The sequence below is a fragment of the Salvelinus fontinalis genome, chromosome 32 (assembly GCF_029448725.1).
Source record: "Salvelinus fontinalis isolate EN_2023a chromosome 32, ASM2944872v1, whole genome shotgun sequence".
NCBI classification, from domain to species: Eukaryota; Metazoa; Chordata; class Actinopteri; order Salmoniformes; family Salmonidae; genus Salvelinus; species Salvelinus fontinalis.
This window is the reverse complement of record NC_074696.1, coordinates 36,551,232-36,564,294: the sequence shown is the minus strand read 5'-3', so window position 1 is coordinate 36,564,294 and position 13,063 is coordinate 36,551,232. Positions and strand designations below refer to the sequence as shown.

At 40.4% G+C, this 13,063-nt stretch overlaps 1 protein-coding gene across 3 annotated transcripts in view; it reads right to left on the bottom strand.

The window, feature by feature from the left end:
* LOC129831207 (collagen alpha-1(XIV) chain-like) overlaps positions 1-13,063 on the bottom strand; it is a 93,882-nt gene that overhangs the window by 30,337 nt on the left and 50,482 nt on the right. For all 3 annotated transcript variants that reach the window (XM_055894332.1, XM_055894333.1, XM_055894335.1), the window contains exons 22-25: positions 11,227-11,343; positions 4,708-4,854; positions 2,388-2,462; positions 513-652 (exon numbers count right to left, since the gene is read on the bottom strand). In XM_055894332.1, the coding sequence (XP_055750307.1) occupies positions 513-652; positions 2,388-2,462; positions 4,708-4,854; positions 11,227-11,343 (479 nt within the window). The remainder of the gene's footprint in view (positions 1-512; positions 653-2,387; positions 2,463-4,707; positions 4,855-11,226; positions 11,344-13,063) is intronic.

The following is a 13,063-nucleotide window of genomic DNA, read 5'->3' as shown; positions in this document are numbered from 1 at the left end:
GTTCAATTGAAAATGTGGCATTTCAGAGTTTTGTGTGTGTGTGTGTGGGGGGGGGGGGGTAGTAAATGAGTGGACTAATAATGGACAGCATAAATGTATTGTTCATAAAAGCACACATGACAAATAGTCAAACATAGGTGTTCCAAGACCATTTATGACAATTTATTTGAGTATATCACTTCCAAGATGAAGTAAAATAATGTACAGATGTAGGATCGTAATTTGAGCCAGTTCGTTACAGCAGGAAAATAATCCTGCGGCAACAGGAAATAGGAAGTATTATGTGGATTATAATTAATGGACATTTTTGTAGAGATTTATACAATTTACAAGGGAAAATAAAGTCTGAAATGTCAAACTTCAGAAGCCTTTTTAAACCTCAAATACACTACAAGTTTTATATTTCCTGGATTGCAGGAACGTTCTCCTGCAACAGGGGGATCCAATTAAGATCCTACATCTGTAAGTGCTAGCTGGCCACAGAACCATTGGTTGGTCTAGTCAATATTTACCTGAGTACCATCTGGTCCAATGATGTCGAGGGCTCCTGTGGTGCTGTACAGGAAGCGGATGATTTTCAGGAAGTTGTCATCCCCGATGCTCCAGGAGCCGTCCACTAGGAATGCCAGGTCTGCCTTGGCCGCCTTGCAAACTGTCAGGAGAGAAAAAGGGAGAGAGAGGAGAGAGAAAGAGAGAAGTACATAAAAGTAGGCGCAGGGAGGAGGAAGAATTTTGAGATGAGGAAAGAGGGGAGAGGGATGAGGAGTGAGAAAAGGAGAAGAGGAGAGGGTAGAGATTGGAAGATTGAGAGAAAGTAGTACACAAACAGAGAAAGAGACAGAGGGATACAGAAAAGGACATTTACATTTCCAAGCCAATTAGAACATGCTCTTATCAAGGGCAATTTAAATTCAGTACATACAATAAGAGTTCTGATACACAGCATATATTGAGGTAATACAAACGGACACTAGCCTCAGCAGGCAGCAGTGGAAGAATCACAATGGAGAGTGGAGAGAGCGTTCTCTTTCTCCACAGGTTACGAGAGAGGAGCTGTGATGATTGGCAATTATCTCAACAACTTCCCTCTCATACCAGGGCCAGCCAGGGTCAGATTGACCAGTATAACACCTAAGTTCCTGTTGTTTGCTTTCTTTTTTTGTTCTGTTCTGCTCTGTGATTTTCAAAGGAACCAAAGATAATAACCAAGTTGCTAGTAGGTGGGATGCAAAGTGAACTAAAAGTTGTATTTGCTGATATTTCCCATGCCAACAATAACAATAATAAAAAAAATACGAATGACAGGCTTTAAAATGGACTTGGGCTAAGTTCCAACAGAAAGGGGAGTGAGTTTTCAATTCACTTTTATAAAACTCATCCCAGAAAACTGTGTAGGAAGAAAGGAAACTGCTAAGATTATTGTTGTCAAAAACAGCAAATAAAGGTAAACTTTTACTTATTTTCTACACGTTATATCTTCAGATAATATTATGTTGAATGTGTTCGTTGGAGAATTGTAAACTCTGAAATATTCTGACTTGATACAAGACTGTAACACAAGTTCCGGCTTACAGTATTATCTCAGACTCAAAAGCTCATAATGGGACCATTTTTGGAAGTCTGAAAAGATTTGTGATTATTCCAAAAGCACATTAAACAGCTTTACTATCATTTCAGACGTCTGTAGTCATGACTGCAATAGACACTGCGTATATGAACTTGTATTAGATACACAAATTTGTGTCAGGAGTCATTTGACGTTTGAATGTCAGTCAGGGACCGGTTGAAAATTGACCCAGCAACTTGACAGAGTGATTTCCATGGTAACTGCCTGTTCTGAGGGCTCTCTGATTTCCCTTCAATATCTTTAGTCCTGACTCCGCTAGTGCTAGTTATTCCATTGGGGGCATTGCCTGGAAGTCAAAGCCCTTCAAATTTCCTTGAGCACCAAACAAAATTATGTTAAGGTTAATGCCACTCAAAGTGAGTTGCACACAAATACATGTGTAGATAATCTACCATAGGGGATATCTCTACAGTATATATTCGCCAATGCCTAGTGACTTGTGAGCATTCGGGTGCAAAATGGCTACGATACACCACCCAGGTAGATGTTTACAGTGGTAATGTACAGTATGAGTTCCCTTTACCCTATTTATGTACATGAAGTGATTTTGAGACAAAGCAAAAAGCACTATAGCTTACTAAATAAAATACAGACCTAAAGTATTTCTCTCCAGCAGCCCACCCAAGATATTACTAGGGAAAACACTGATGACATAAGTACTGGTCACCAGATAGGAATGGAGTGGAAATACCCTCTTATTAGAAGAGTGCACCACAATAGGACCCACAGGTATTTGTTAACAACAGGTCTTTTGTCTTACCTTCCTTGACTGAGGGTATACTGGGAGGAGCGGTCGTAGTGGGTGGTCTGGTGGGTGCCGGGGTGGGAACAGGGACTGCATGAAAGCAATGACATAAGACACACACACATCATTATAACATCCTTATTACATGTCTATGTCACCTCACCTGACAAACATGCTTGGTGATGCTTTCATTTACAGTATAAAAAAATATCTTCACACAGAAGATACCTCATTGATACTACCATCAAACATAATATATATAATCAGTCGGATGATAGAAGAATCAGAAGGAATTAAGAGAGTAAATCCGAGATGGTAACTTATGCTTAGCAGCATGTTGAGTTTATGATTAAGTTACCCATGTAATTTTCTAGCTTGATCACTAGCAACAGCGGCAGTCAAATTGAAATGAATTGTACCGTTTTTTTCTAGCTCAGAAAAACCCTGCTGAAAACCACATAGACTTTATCGCCGTAGTAATTCAGCTACCTCAAACTGGGAATTACTTTTGATGGCAGCTTGGGGAAACGCAGGGCAATTTAAAAAGGCCTTTAAGCTGTAATCTGTATCAAAACAAAGCTATAAATCGGTGTCTAAACTCAACGTAAATCAACTCAATGCAAACAAATGCCTGGTCGAGAGTGCCTTGATTACTGTTGTGAGTTGGCCACAGACCCAATCACAATTCACTCTTAATCAAATCAAATCAAATATTATTGGTCACATACACATGGTTAGCAGATGTTAATGCGATTGTAGCGAAATGCTTGTGCTTCTAGTTCCGACAGTGCAGGGAGGCATTAAAGTGCCTCCCAGGAGGCTAATAATGTTGTGAAAATGTTGTGATTGTCTATAAATCATGCGGCTGTATGTTTGGTTTGGATAATGTTCTAAGAATGTTGCTACAGTCTAGAGGGAATCATTTTTAGTACAAGTATGTTCTCAGTGTTTTGTCCATGTTGAGAAATGTGTAAATTGTTCTTAGGCTTCTTATCAGCTCCCTGTGGACTGATGTTGTAACTAATGTTGTAACTATGCTGTGAGAATAGTATGTCTCAAGTTGGTTGTAGTAGTACTGTATGTCGCATGTAGAGTAAAGAATACTAAGCATCTAGACCAGGGGTAGGCAACTAGATTCAGACACTGGTCGTTTTTTGTCGGAAAGAATGGTCGGAGGGCCGGAACATAATTCTAATAATTTGTACACTGCAAATTGACCACAACTAAGCCCAAAAAGAGATTGTATATCAAAATAACAATCATTTCATACCGAGATTACATTGAGACACGATCACATACGTCTATGTTTTTATGTGTAGTGATGGGGGCCATGATATGGGCTGCACCAAATGATTGATATATTATAATAATTGATAATGCGTATGTTGTATTAATAGAAGGGGAAGGGCTATAAGACCCTTCCCACTACATGTATAGGGTCCTGGACCACAGATTAGCAATATATGCATTATAAGGTTTAATACTGTTCCACAGTTCTTTTCTAGTCTCTGCCTCTTATAGAAACGGTCTGAGCAGATGTGTGAGCCATTGCGGTCAAAACTGGGTGTCTGTGAGAAAGCGCGTCAAGGCTAAAAGAGATAGACACAGACCCCTGCAGGGGAGTAAATAGATAAGAGACAGGTCAGACATACCACTGTAAGCCACACGTGAATGAAAAATTACCGCTGAGCCCTTAGTAGTCCCACTGGACTATTGTTTTCTCCTGCAAGTTTGTATAACTGTATATGCATGGGCTTGGTCTCATGAGTTGAAGGTGTTGACGTAGGCAGTTACATCACTAGGGGTTGACTGCAAGTATATTAAAGCAACTTTGACCTGTTTTATTTTGCAGAACTTCCTCTGAAACATACGTGCTGTGTTTCCGTTGTCAACTTCTGTCTGCATTGCATTAATAAAGGTTTGATTGATTTACTTAAAGAAGATATTGTCTGACTGCGGATTTCACCAATAATCCAATGATTGACAAGAAATAAGGAAACTACCCCGACAGTGGGGATACTTAGGAATAGATTTCGTAAATTAAACACATTTTTAGCTAGTGATTTTACAGTCTTTATTTTTTTTTGCTAAACACTTTGGGGGGCCAAAATACATTTTGGGTGCCAGTTATGGCCCGCGAGCTGCCTGTTACCAACCCATAAGCTAGAATGTTGAGGCCGGGCGACAGCGACAGGTCTTTACAGTGGTGATGTTGGAACTTATGTTGTCACAATATTGTCACAATATCGTAAGAAACCTTTCTGAGAATAGTAGCAAGTCGGTTGTAGGGCTATCGTAGAGTGTACACTAAGCAGCTGTTGAGGAGGACACCTACAGGTCTTCTCTGTGGTGGAGACTGCAGGTCCCTCTGTGTCCTGGAGTTGGGCGTACACACTGATCTTGTACTGCGTGTTAGCTGTCAGGTCATTGAAGCAGTGCCGGGTGGTTCCTCCTCCCAGCCTTGCCTCCTGCTTATATCCATCTAAAATGAAGACAGAATTACCATCACATACTGTACATAGTTTACCACTAGTTACCATCACAATCAATGCTGTTGTCATCAACAGGAGCATGTTCACCATAGAAATGTATGTAATGAATTCCAATTCCTAGAATTCCAATTCAAAGATGTCCACATTCTATTGTACAACCTCTCTTCCAGGGTTTGGGTCTACCATATTTCTTTAAAGGGATACTCCGGGATTTTGGTAGAGGCCCTTTATCAATTTACCTAGAGTCAGATAAACTCGTGGATAAAAAATGTGTGTCTCTGTGTCCAGTATGAAGGAAGTTAGACATAGTTTCGCGAGCCAATGCTAACTAGCGTTAACAAAATTAGTGGAAGTCTATGGGTATCTAGCAAAGCAAGCTAGTAGATACACATATACATTTCAGTCATTGCACTAATGCTAGCTAGCATTGGCTCGGAAAACTACCTCTAACTTCCTTCATACTATACACAGAGACATAACATCTGACAGTGCATTCGGAAAGTATTCAGACCCCTTGACTTTTTTCTAAATTTTGTTACATTACAGCCTTATTCTAAAACTGATTAAATTTTAGTTTTTTTCTCATCAATCTACACACATTACCCCATAATGACAAAGCAAATACAGGTTTTTAGACATTTTTGCAAATAAAAATTTGGGCAGCGATTACAGCCTCGAATCTTCTTGGGTATCTAAGATGGCGCCGACAGAGAGGGCTGCCTCGCTTCTTGCTTTTAGGAAACTTTGCAGTATTTCGTTTTTTTATGTATTATTTCTTACATTGTTAGCCAGGAAAATGTTTTGTGTTATTTCATACAGCTAGTGTAACAGTATAACTTTAAACCGTCCCCTCGCCCCGACACGGGCGCGAACCAGGGACCCTCTGCACACATCAACAACGGTCGCCCACGAAGCACGGTCGTTACCCATCGCTCCACAAAAGCCACGGCCCTTGCAAAGCAAGGGGCAACACTACTTAAGTCTCAGAGCAAGTGACGTAACTGATTGAAATGCTACTAGCGCGCACCCGCTAACTAGCTAGCCATTTCACATCCGTTACACTCACCCCCCTTTCAACCTCCTCCTTTTCCGCAGCAACCAGTGATCCGGGTCAACAGCATCAATGTAACAGTATAACTTTAAACCGTCCCCTCGCCCCGACACGGGCGCGAACCAGGGACCCTCTGCACACATCAACAACGGTTGCCCACGAAGCACGGTCGTTACCCATCGCTCCACAAAGGCCGAGGCCCTTGCAAAGCAAGGGGCAACACTACTTAAGTCTCAGAGCAAGTGACGTAACTGATTGAAATGCTACTAGCGCGCACCCGCTAACTAGCTAGCCATTTCACATCCGTTACACTAGGAAGAACTATTGGATATCAGAGCGGTGGTAACTCACCAGCCCTACCAGCATTATGACCAGGAATACGACTTTCCCGAAGCGGATCCTTTGTTCACACCCCCCAGGGCAATTGAACTGATTCCAGAAACCGACCAAAAACGATGCCGGCGGAAGAGAGGTACTCGAAGTGGTCTTCTAGTCCGATTTAGGAGGCGCACACACCACCCACCGCTTCCGAGTATATTACTCGCTAATGTTTAGTCTCTGGATAATAAAGTTGACAAGCTCAGGGCGAGGATCTCTTTCCAGAGAGACATCAGGGATTGTAACATACTTTGCTTCATGGAAACATGGCTCTTTCGGCATATACTGTCTGAAGGGCGGGGGTGTATGTTTCATGATTAACGACTCATGGTGTAATTGTGTTAACATACCTCACAAACAAATGCAGACCGTATTATCACCGTATTATCTTTGGTTATAGTCACGGCCGTGTATATCACCCCTCAAGCTGATACCACGACGGCCCTCAAAGAACTCCACTGGACTTTATGCAAACTGGAAACCACATAACCTGAGGCTGCATTTATTGTAGCTGGGGATTTTAACAAAGCAAATTTGAGAAAAAGGCTGCCGTAGTTCTATCAACATATCGACTGTAGTACTCGCGCTGCCACAACACTCGACCACTGTTACTCCAACTTCTGAGATGCTTACAAGGCACTCCCCCGACCTCCTTTCGGCAAATCAACCTACCCTAATCAGAAACCGTGGATAGATGGAAGCATTCGTGCAAAACTAAAAGCGCGAACCACCGCATTTAACCTCTCTGACCAAGGTCCTTCTCCCCCGATCGCTCAGTTTGGTCAGGCGGTCAGCTCTAGGAAGAGTCTTGGTGGTTCCAAACTTCTTCCATTTAAGAATGATCCAATCAAGTAGAAACATCTCAATGATGGAAACAGGATGCACCTGAGCTCAATTTCGAGTCTCATAGCAAATGGTCTGAATAAATATGTAAATAATTTCAGTAAAAACAATTATATACATTTACAAAAAAAATTAAAACCTGTTTGCCCTTTGTCATTATGGGATATTGTGTGTAGATTGATGATATTTTGTATTTTATTTAATCCAGTTTAGAATAAGGCTGCAACGTAAACAAAATGTGGAAAAAGTGAAGGGGTCTGAATACTTTCAGAATGCACTGTAGATAAAGGGCCTCGTTGCCAAAATCCCGAAGTATCCCTTTAAGCATCAAGTAAATATCAATATCTGAGCGTGACACAAGTGAAGCATCTTCTGAATTGGAGGACTAGTATTATTACAGCCATAATGACAGATGATACCAGGGGTACAGTTGGCATATTTTGTAATCACTGACAATGTAGCCGAGTAATACATAGAACTTGAAGGTGGGGAGATTCTGACAAAGTAACAGCCTCATATCAAACACATCCTATACAGTCATTTCCAATGACTACTGTGTCTAACACTGTATTGAGTCATCAAAAAGCACAGGGCTGAATATGCACACAGTATTAGCACCTATTGAACATACTAAAGCTGTGTCTTAAACATGTATCAAGACCTGTGCCTCTTACACAAACTGTGGGGGTTATTCAAATATCTGGCAACCCAAGCGGTGGCCTTAATCTGAATAGAATCTCATTATTAGGTCTCCTGTAAAGGTGGCGGGCTCATTTCTCACCCCATACATTTTTTTCCGGAACATTCCCCTTAAGGCCTCAATTCAAGCCATTTTCCCACATACACCGAGGTTATATTTTCTCTGGGTAATTATATATTTATCTAGCCATCATAAATCCTAATTTGGGCCTAATGCCAGCTGATAGATCTAATATTTCAGGAGCTCCCAAAGGTAATACTGCGAAATTGCAATTTGCGAAACGCTACATGATAATAATGAAATTTAGGTCTCAGTGTTAAACTTGATGAATTGCTTGCATTATTTCCTTATCTGACAGATTATACTCATATTTGGATCGACACAGCATTGATGTGACATTGACATTTTAAATGTTCTATAACTGAAATATTCCACCTGTTGCATAAATCCCACTAAATGCTAACTGTATATTAGGAGAAATTGTTAATTGGATGTCATTAATTGGCTAGAATTAGATTAATGCCAGGTTATCTCATTAATTCAGGATTTATTTCGTATAATCCTATGGAAGGGCATACAATATGGAATTTAGACCAATTTGAGGGCATTAAAACTTCTCATAAACTTTAACTATCTATTTAGGACTACAGCACTGACTGAGTAGCAAACTCTCACTTTGACATCAGGTTTACTTTCACTTCCAGACACCCACCCACACTGACAGTTGGTTGGAAGTCTCACGTCTGTGAAGTGATAATTATGACTTAGAAGGTAAAAGGCTCCTAGAATCTTTTCCTGAATATAATTGTTTTGCCTAATAATGTGCTGCTTCGATGCAAATTCAGTATCTAGTTAACTACAATCTGGAACAAAAGTGTCTGGAACTCCCTGTCAGAGCACGTTGAACAAGAAACCCAATTGTTTTTCTTTCTCATCCTCACTTGTTTTTAAATTAGGTGCAATTACGGTCATCCGCCTAACAAGTACAGTGCCTTGGGAAAGTATTCAGACCCCTTGACATTTTCCACATTTTGTTATGTAACAGCCTTATTCTAAAATTGATTAAATAAATACAAATCCTTTGCAATCTACACACAACACCCTATAATGACAAAGTGAAAACAGGTTTTAGAAATTTGTGGCAAATCTATTAAAAATAAAAAACAAAAATACCTTATTTACATAAGTATTCAGACCCTTTGCTATGAGACTCGAAACTGAGCTCAGGTGCATCCTGTTTCCATTAATCATTCTTGAGATGTTTCTACAACATGATTGAAGTCCACCTGTGGTAAATTCAATTAATGGGACATGATTTGGAAAGGCACATACCTGTCTATATAAGGTCCCACAGTTGACAGTGCATGTCAGAGCAAAAACCAAGTCATGAGTCAAAGGAATTGTCCGTAGAGCTCTGAGACAGGATTATGTCGAGGCACAGATATGGGGAAGGGTACAAAAAAATGTCTGCAGCATTGAAGGTCCCCAAGAACACAGTGGCCTCCATCATTCTTAAATGGAAGAAGTCTGGAACAACCAAGACTCTTCCTAGAGCTTGCCGCCCGGCTAAACTGAGCAATAGGGGGAGAAGGGCCTTGGTCAGGGAGGTGACCAAGACCCGATGGTCACTCTGACAGAGCTCTAGAGTTCCTCTGTGGAGATGGGAGAACCTTCAAGAAGGACACAAATCTCTCCAGCACTCCACCAATCAGACCTTTATTGTAGAGTGGCCAGACAAAAGCCACTCCTCAGTAAAAGGCACAAGGAGCTTGCCAAAAGGCACCTAAAGACTCTCAGACCATGAGAAACAAGAATCTCTGGTCTGATGAAACCAATATTGAACTCTTTGGCCTGAAAGCCAAGCGTCATGTCTGGAGGAAACCTGGCACCATCCCTACGGTGAAGCATGGTGGTGGCAGCATCATGCTGTGGGGATGTAAGCACACTGCCAAGACAACGCAGGAGTGGCTTCGGGACAAATCTCTGAATGTCCTTCAGTGGCCCAGCCAAAGCCCGGACTTGAACCCGATCCAACATCTCTGGAGAGACCTGAAAATAGCTGTGCAGCAACGCTCCCCATCCAATCTGACAGAGCTTGAGAGGATCTACAGAGAAGAATGGGAAAAACTCCCCAAATACAGGTGTGCCAAGCTTGTAGCGTCATACCCAAGAAGACTCAAGGCTGTAACCACTGCCAAAGGTGCTTCAACAAAGTACTGTGTAAAGGGTCTGAATACTTATGTAAATGTGATTTCAGTTTTTTATTTTTAATACATTTGCAAAAAATTCTAAAATACTGTTTTTGCTTCGTCATTATGGGGTATCGTGTGTAGATTAATGAGGGAAACAAACAATTTAAACAATTTTAGAAATAGGCTCTAACGTAACAAAAAATCAAGGGCCTGAATAGTTTTGAATGCACTGTTTATCTTGTCCCCACTCACACTTGGCTAGCCATTGTTCACTCTTTTAACTATAGGATATGTAAACGTCAAATCAGCTCACCTTTTAAAAAGCCTTGTAGGCCTACTGTACTGTATATGATTCTAAACCAAAACTCTAACCCCAAATACTAACCCCCTGTACCAAACCTGTATAGTCTGTCCTACTGATGTTATATCTTATGCTTTATACTGTATATAATATAGCATAATATAACATGGTATATCATAGCATTTGAATACTGTTACAAATGACTATCCCCCAGTTCCTTATTCAGTTCTGTTGGGATGTGTGAAATCTCTGTCAGGATTACAAGTGAATACTCCTCCTGGCAGGCTTCTGTGTCCCGACCGAGATTCCCTGCCAGGAGCATAATTCCTGACCGGGATCACATGTGGATTTTAGGGAGGAGCTGACAGCCTTATCCACATGGAGACGTGTGGCCGCATGGTAATCACCTCCTTCCACTAGAGTGGCTGTGTCAGTGTGTGGGAATACCAATGTGGATTTGGTTGCATATACTGTACAGTGTAAGTCTGCACACAGCATTGTTAATGCTAAATTATAATTATTTAGCCTCTATGGCCTATTTATTGCCTTACCTCCCTACTCTTCTACATTTGCACACACTGTACATAGATTTTTCTATTGTGTTATACTGTACGTTTGTTTATGTGTAACTCTGTGTTGTTGTTTTTGTCGCACTGCTTTGCTTTATCTTGGCCAGGTCGCAGTTGTAAATGAGAACTTGTTCTCAACTGGCCTACCTGGTTAAATAAAGGTGAAATAAAAAAATTAAATACTGTCAAGGAGAGGGTGTGGATATTTTCCTGCCATGACAAATGACTTGCTTTTAGTAACCTCAATACTGTAAACAAACTGTTGTTGGTTCAAAAGGCACAGGGCAAGTTGATAATAGTGTATGTTTGTGTGGTGCTCGGTACTCACTGAGCAGCGACTCGATGACCACACGGTACAGAGTGGCATGGCGGTGGGCACCCCACTGGGCACACACGCTGGTCATCCTCACCTGGTAGGTGTTCAGATTGGTCACTCCAAGGTACACTGTGACAGAGAGAGACAGGCACATTATTACTGTAATAGATCCACCACATCACACTGGAAACCATATCACTACTCTGAAGGAGATACATAGTGTGAGCATGGATGCCAGATCTGCCTCTGCTTGAGCCAACTCCTTTGTTGTTGTCCTGCATGTGGCAGATCCACCATATCATACTGGAACCCATTTCACAATGGGCCTAAGACTGAAAAGCATGTCTATGGATCAGTATCTTGTCATCATGACTTGACTTTAACCAGAGCAGCGAGGGTAAAAACACCAGTGATAAAATGATACAGCACAAGACCTGCATATCCTTAACGATACTGAGCAGACATTTACTGTCAGGCAGTACATCTATCGCCACACAGCATATGTCTCCATTTGGGTTGGACTCTAAACATATGGAGCCTTGGCTTCCGTAACCCACGCATGCATTTTTCATTGCCTAAAAGTTATTTTGGGAGTTGAAATATGGTGCCGGTATGTTACTCCTAACGATCGACAGTACAAACCATTTATGCAAATATATGCATACATTTCTTAATCTCATTATTGCGTGCTGCTATGGGTTTGAATATTTCAGTGGGACATACAGTTTCATTCCAAAATCCTACATATCCATTTTCAGAAATATTAGTAAATTAGGTTTTATTGTTTAAAGAAATATGAAACCATGGATACATTGGTATGTTTTTTCACTATTTAATCATGGCATGGAGTTGTTCAATGACAGACAGGTATTCGTTTAAAATCTATCACTTGATGGTTTCATTACAGAGAGACAAATAATTATGTTTTTTTTGCAAAATGCTATATATCCGCCTCACTCTCAGAGAAATAAGTAGTACAGCTATGTTAACTAGAGTCAAATGTAACAAATAACTCAATTTTTAACAAAAATGTACAAATTATACATTTGTGACATCAATATTAAATTGTTAAACTAATAATAATAACTCAATACATTAATATTAGATTTGTATGTATAACATTTGCATTTGACATTGTTGTCGTTTAACAGACGCTCTTATCGAGATCGACTTACAGTAAGTGCATTTATCTTACAATAGCATATATATATAGCATACCTACATATCACAGTCAAATATACAGGATACGAACATTGCATCCAGCTAAACAATGGATATATAGCGTTTTGCAAAAATAACACATTTTACTACACATCTAAAATATATGCATACAAAATCTGAAAACAGCTATATTTTACACACACATGAAAGTACCCATAAGCAATCATTTCTGAGGAAAAAACACAAATGTGAAAAATTGGTGGATATAGTTTTTTGGGGAGTTTTGAGTAAATTATGTCCATGTTTTGTACTGAGAGTCACAAAAACAAATTTACCCACAACTGTTTGGTAAATAATCTCATCTGCATATCTTAGAACATGCAAATTTCACAATGTGTCACGTTCCTGACCTGTTTTCTGTTGTTTTGTATGTGTGTGATGGTCAGGGCGTGAGTTTTGGGTGGGCAGTCTATGTTTTCTGTTTCTATGTTGGTTTTGGGTTGCCTGGTATGGCTCTTAATTAGAGGCAGGTGTTTTGCGTTTTCCTCTAATTGAGAGTCATATTAAGATAGGTTGTTCTCACTGTTTGTTTGTGGGTGATTGTCGCTGTGTCTGTGTTTGTTGCACCACACGGTACTGTCTCGTCTCGTTCATTCGGTCGTTCCTGTTCATGTGTTCTTCGTTTCAT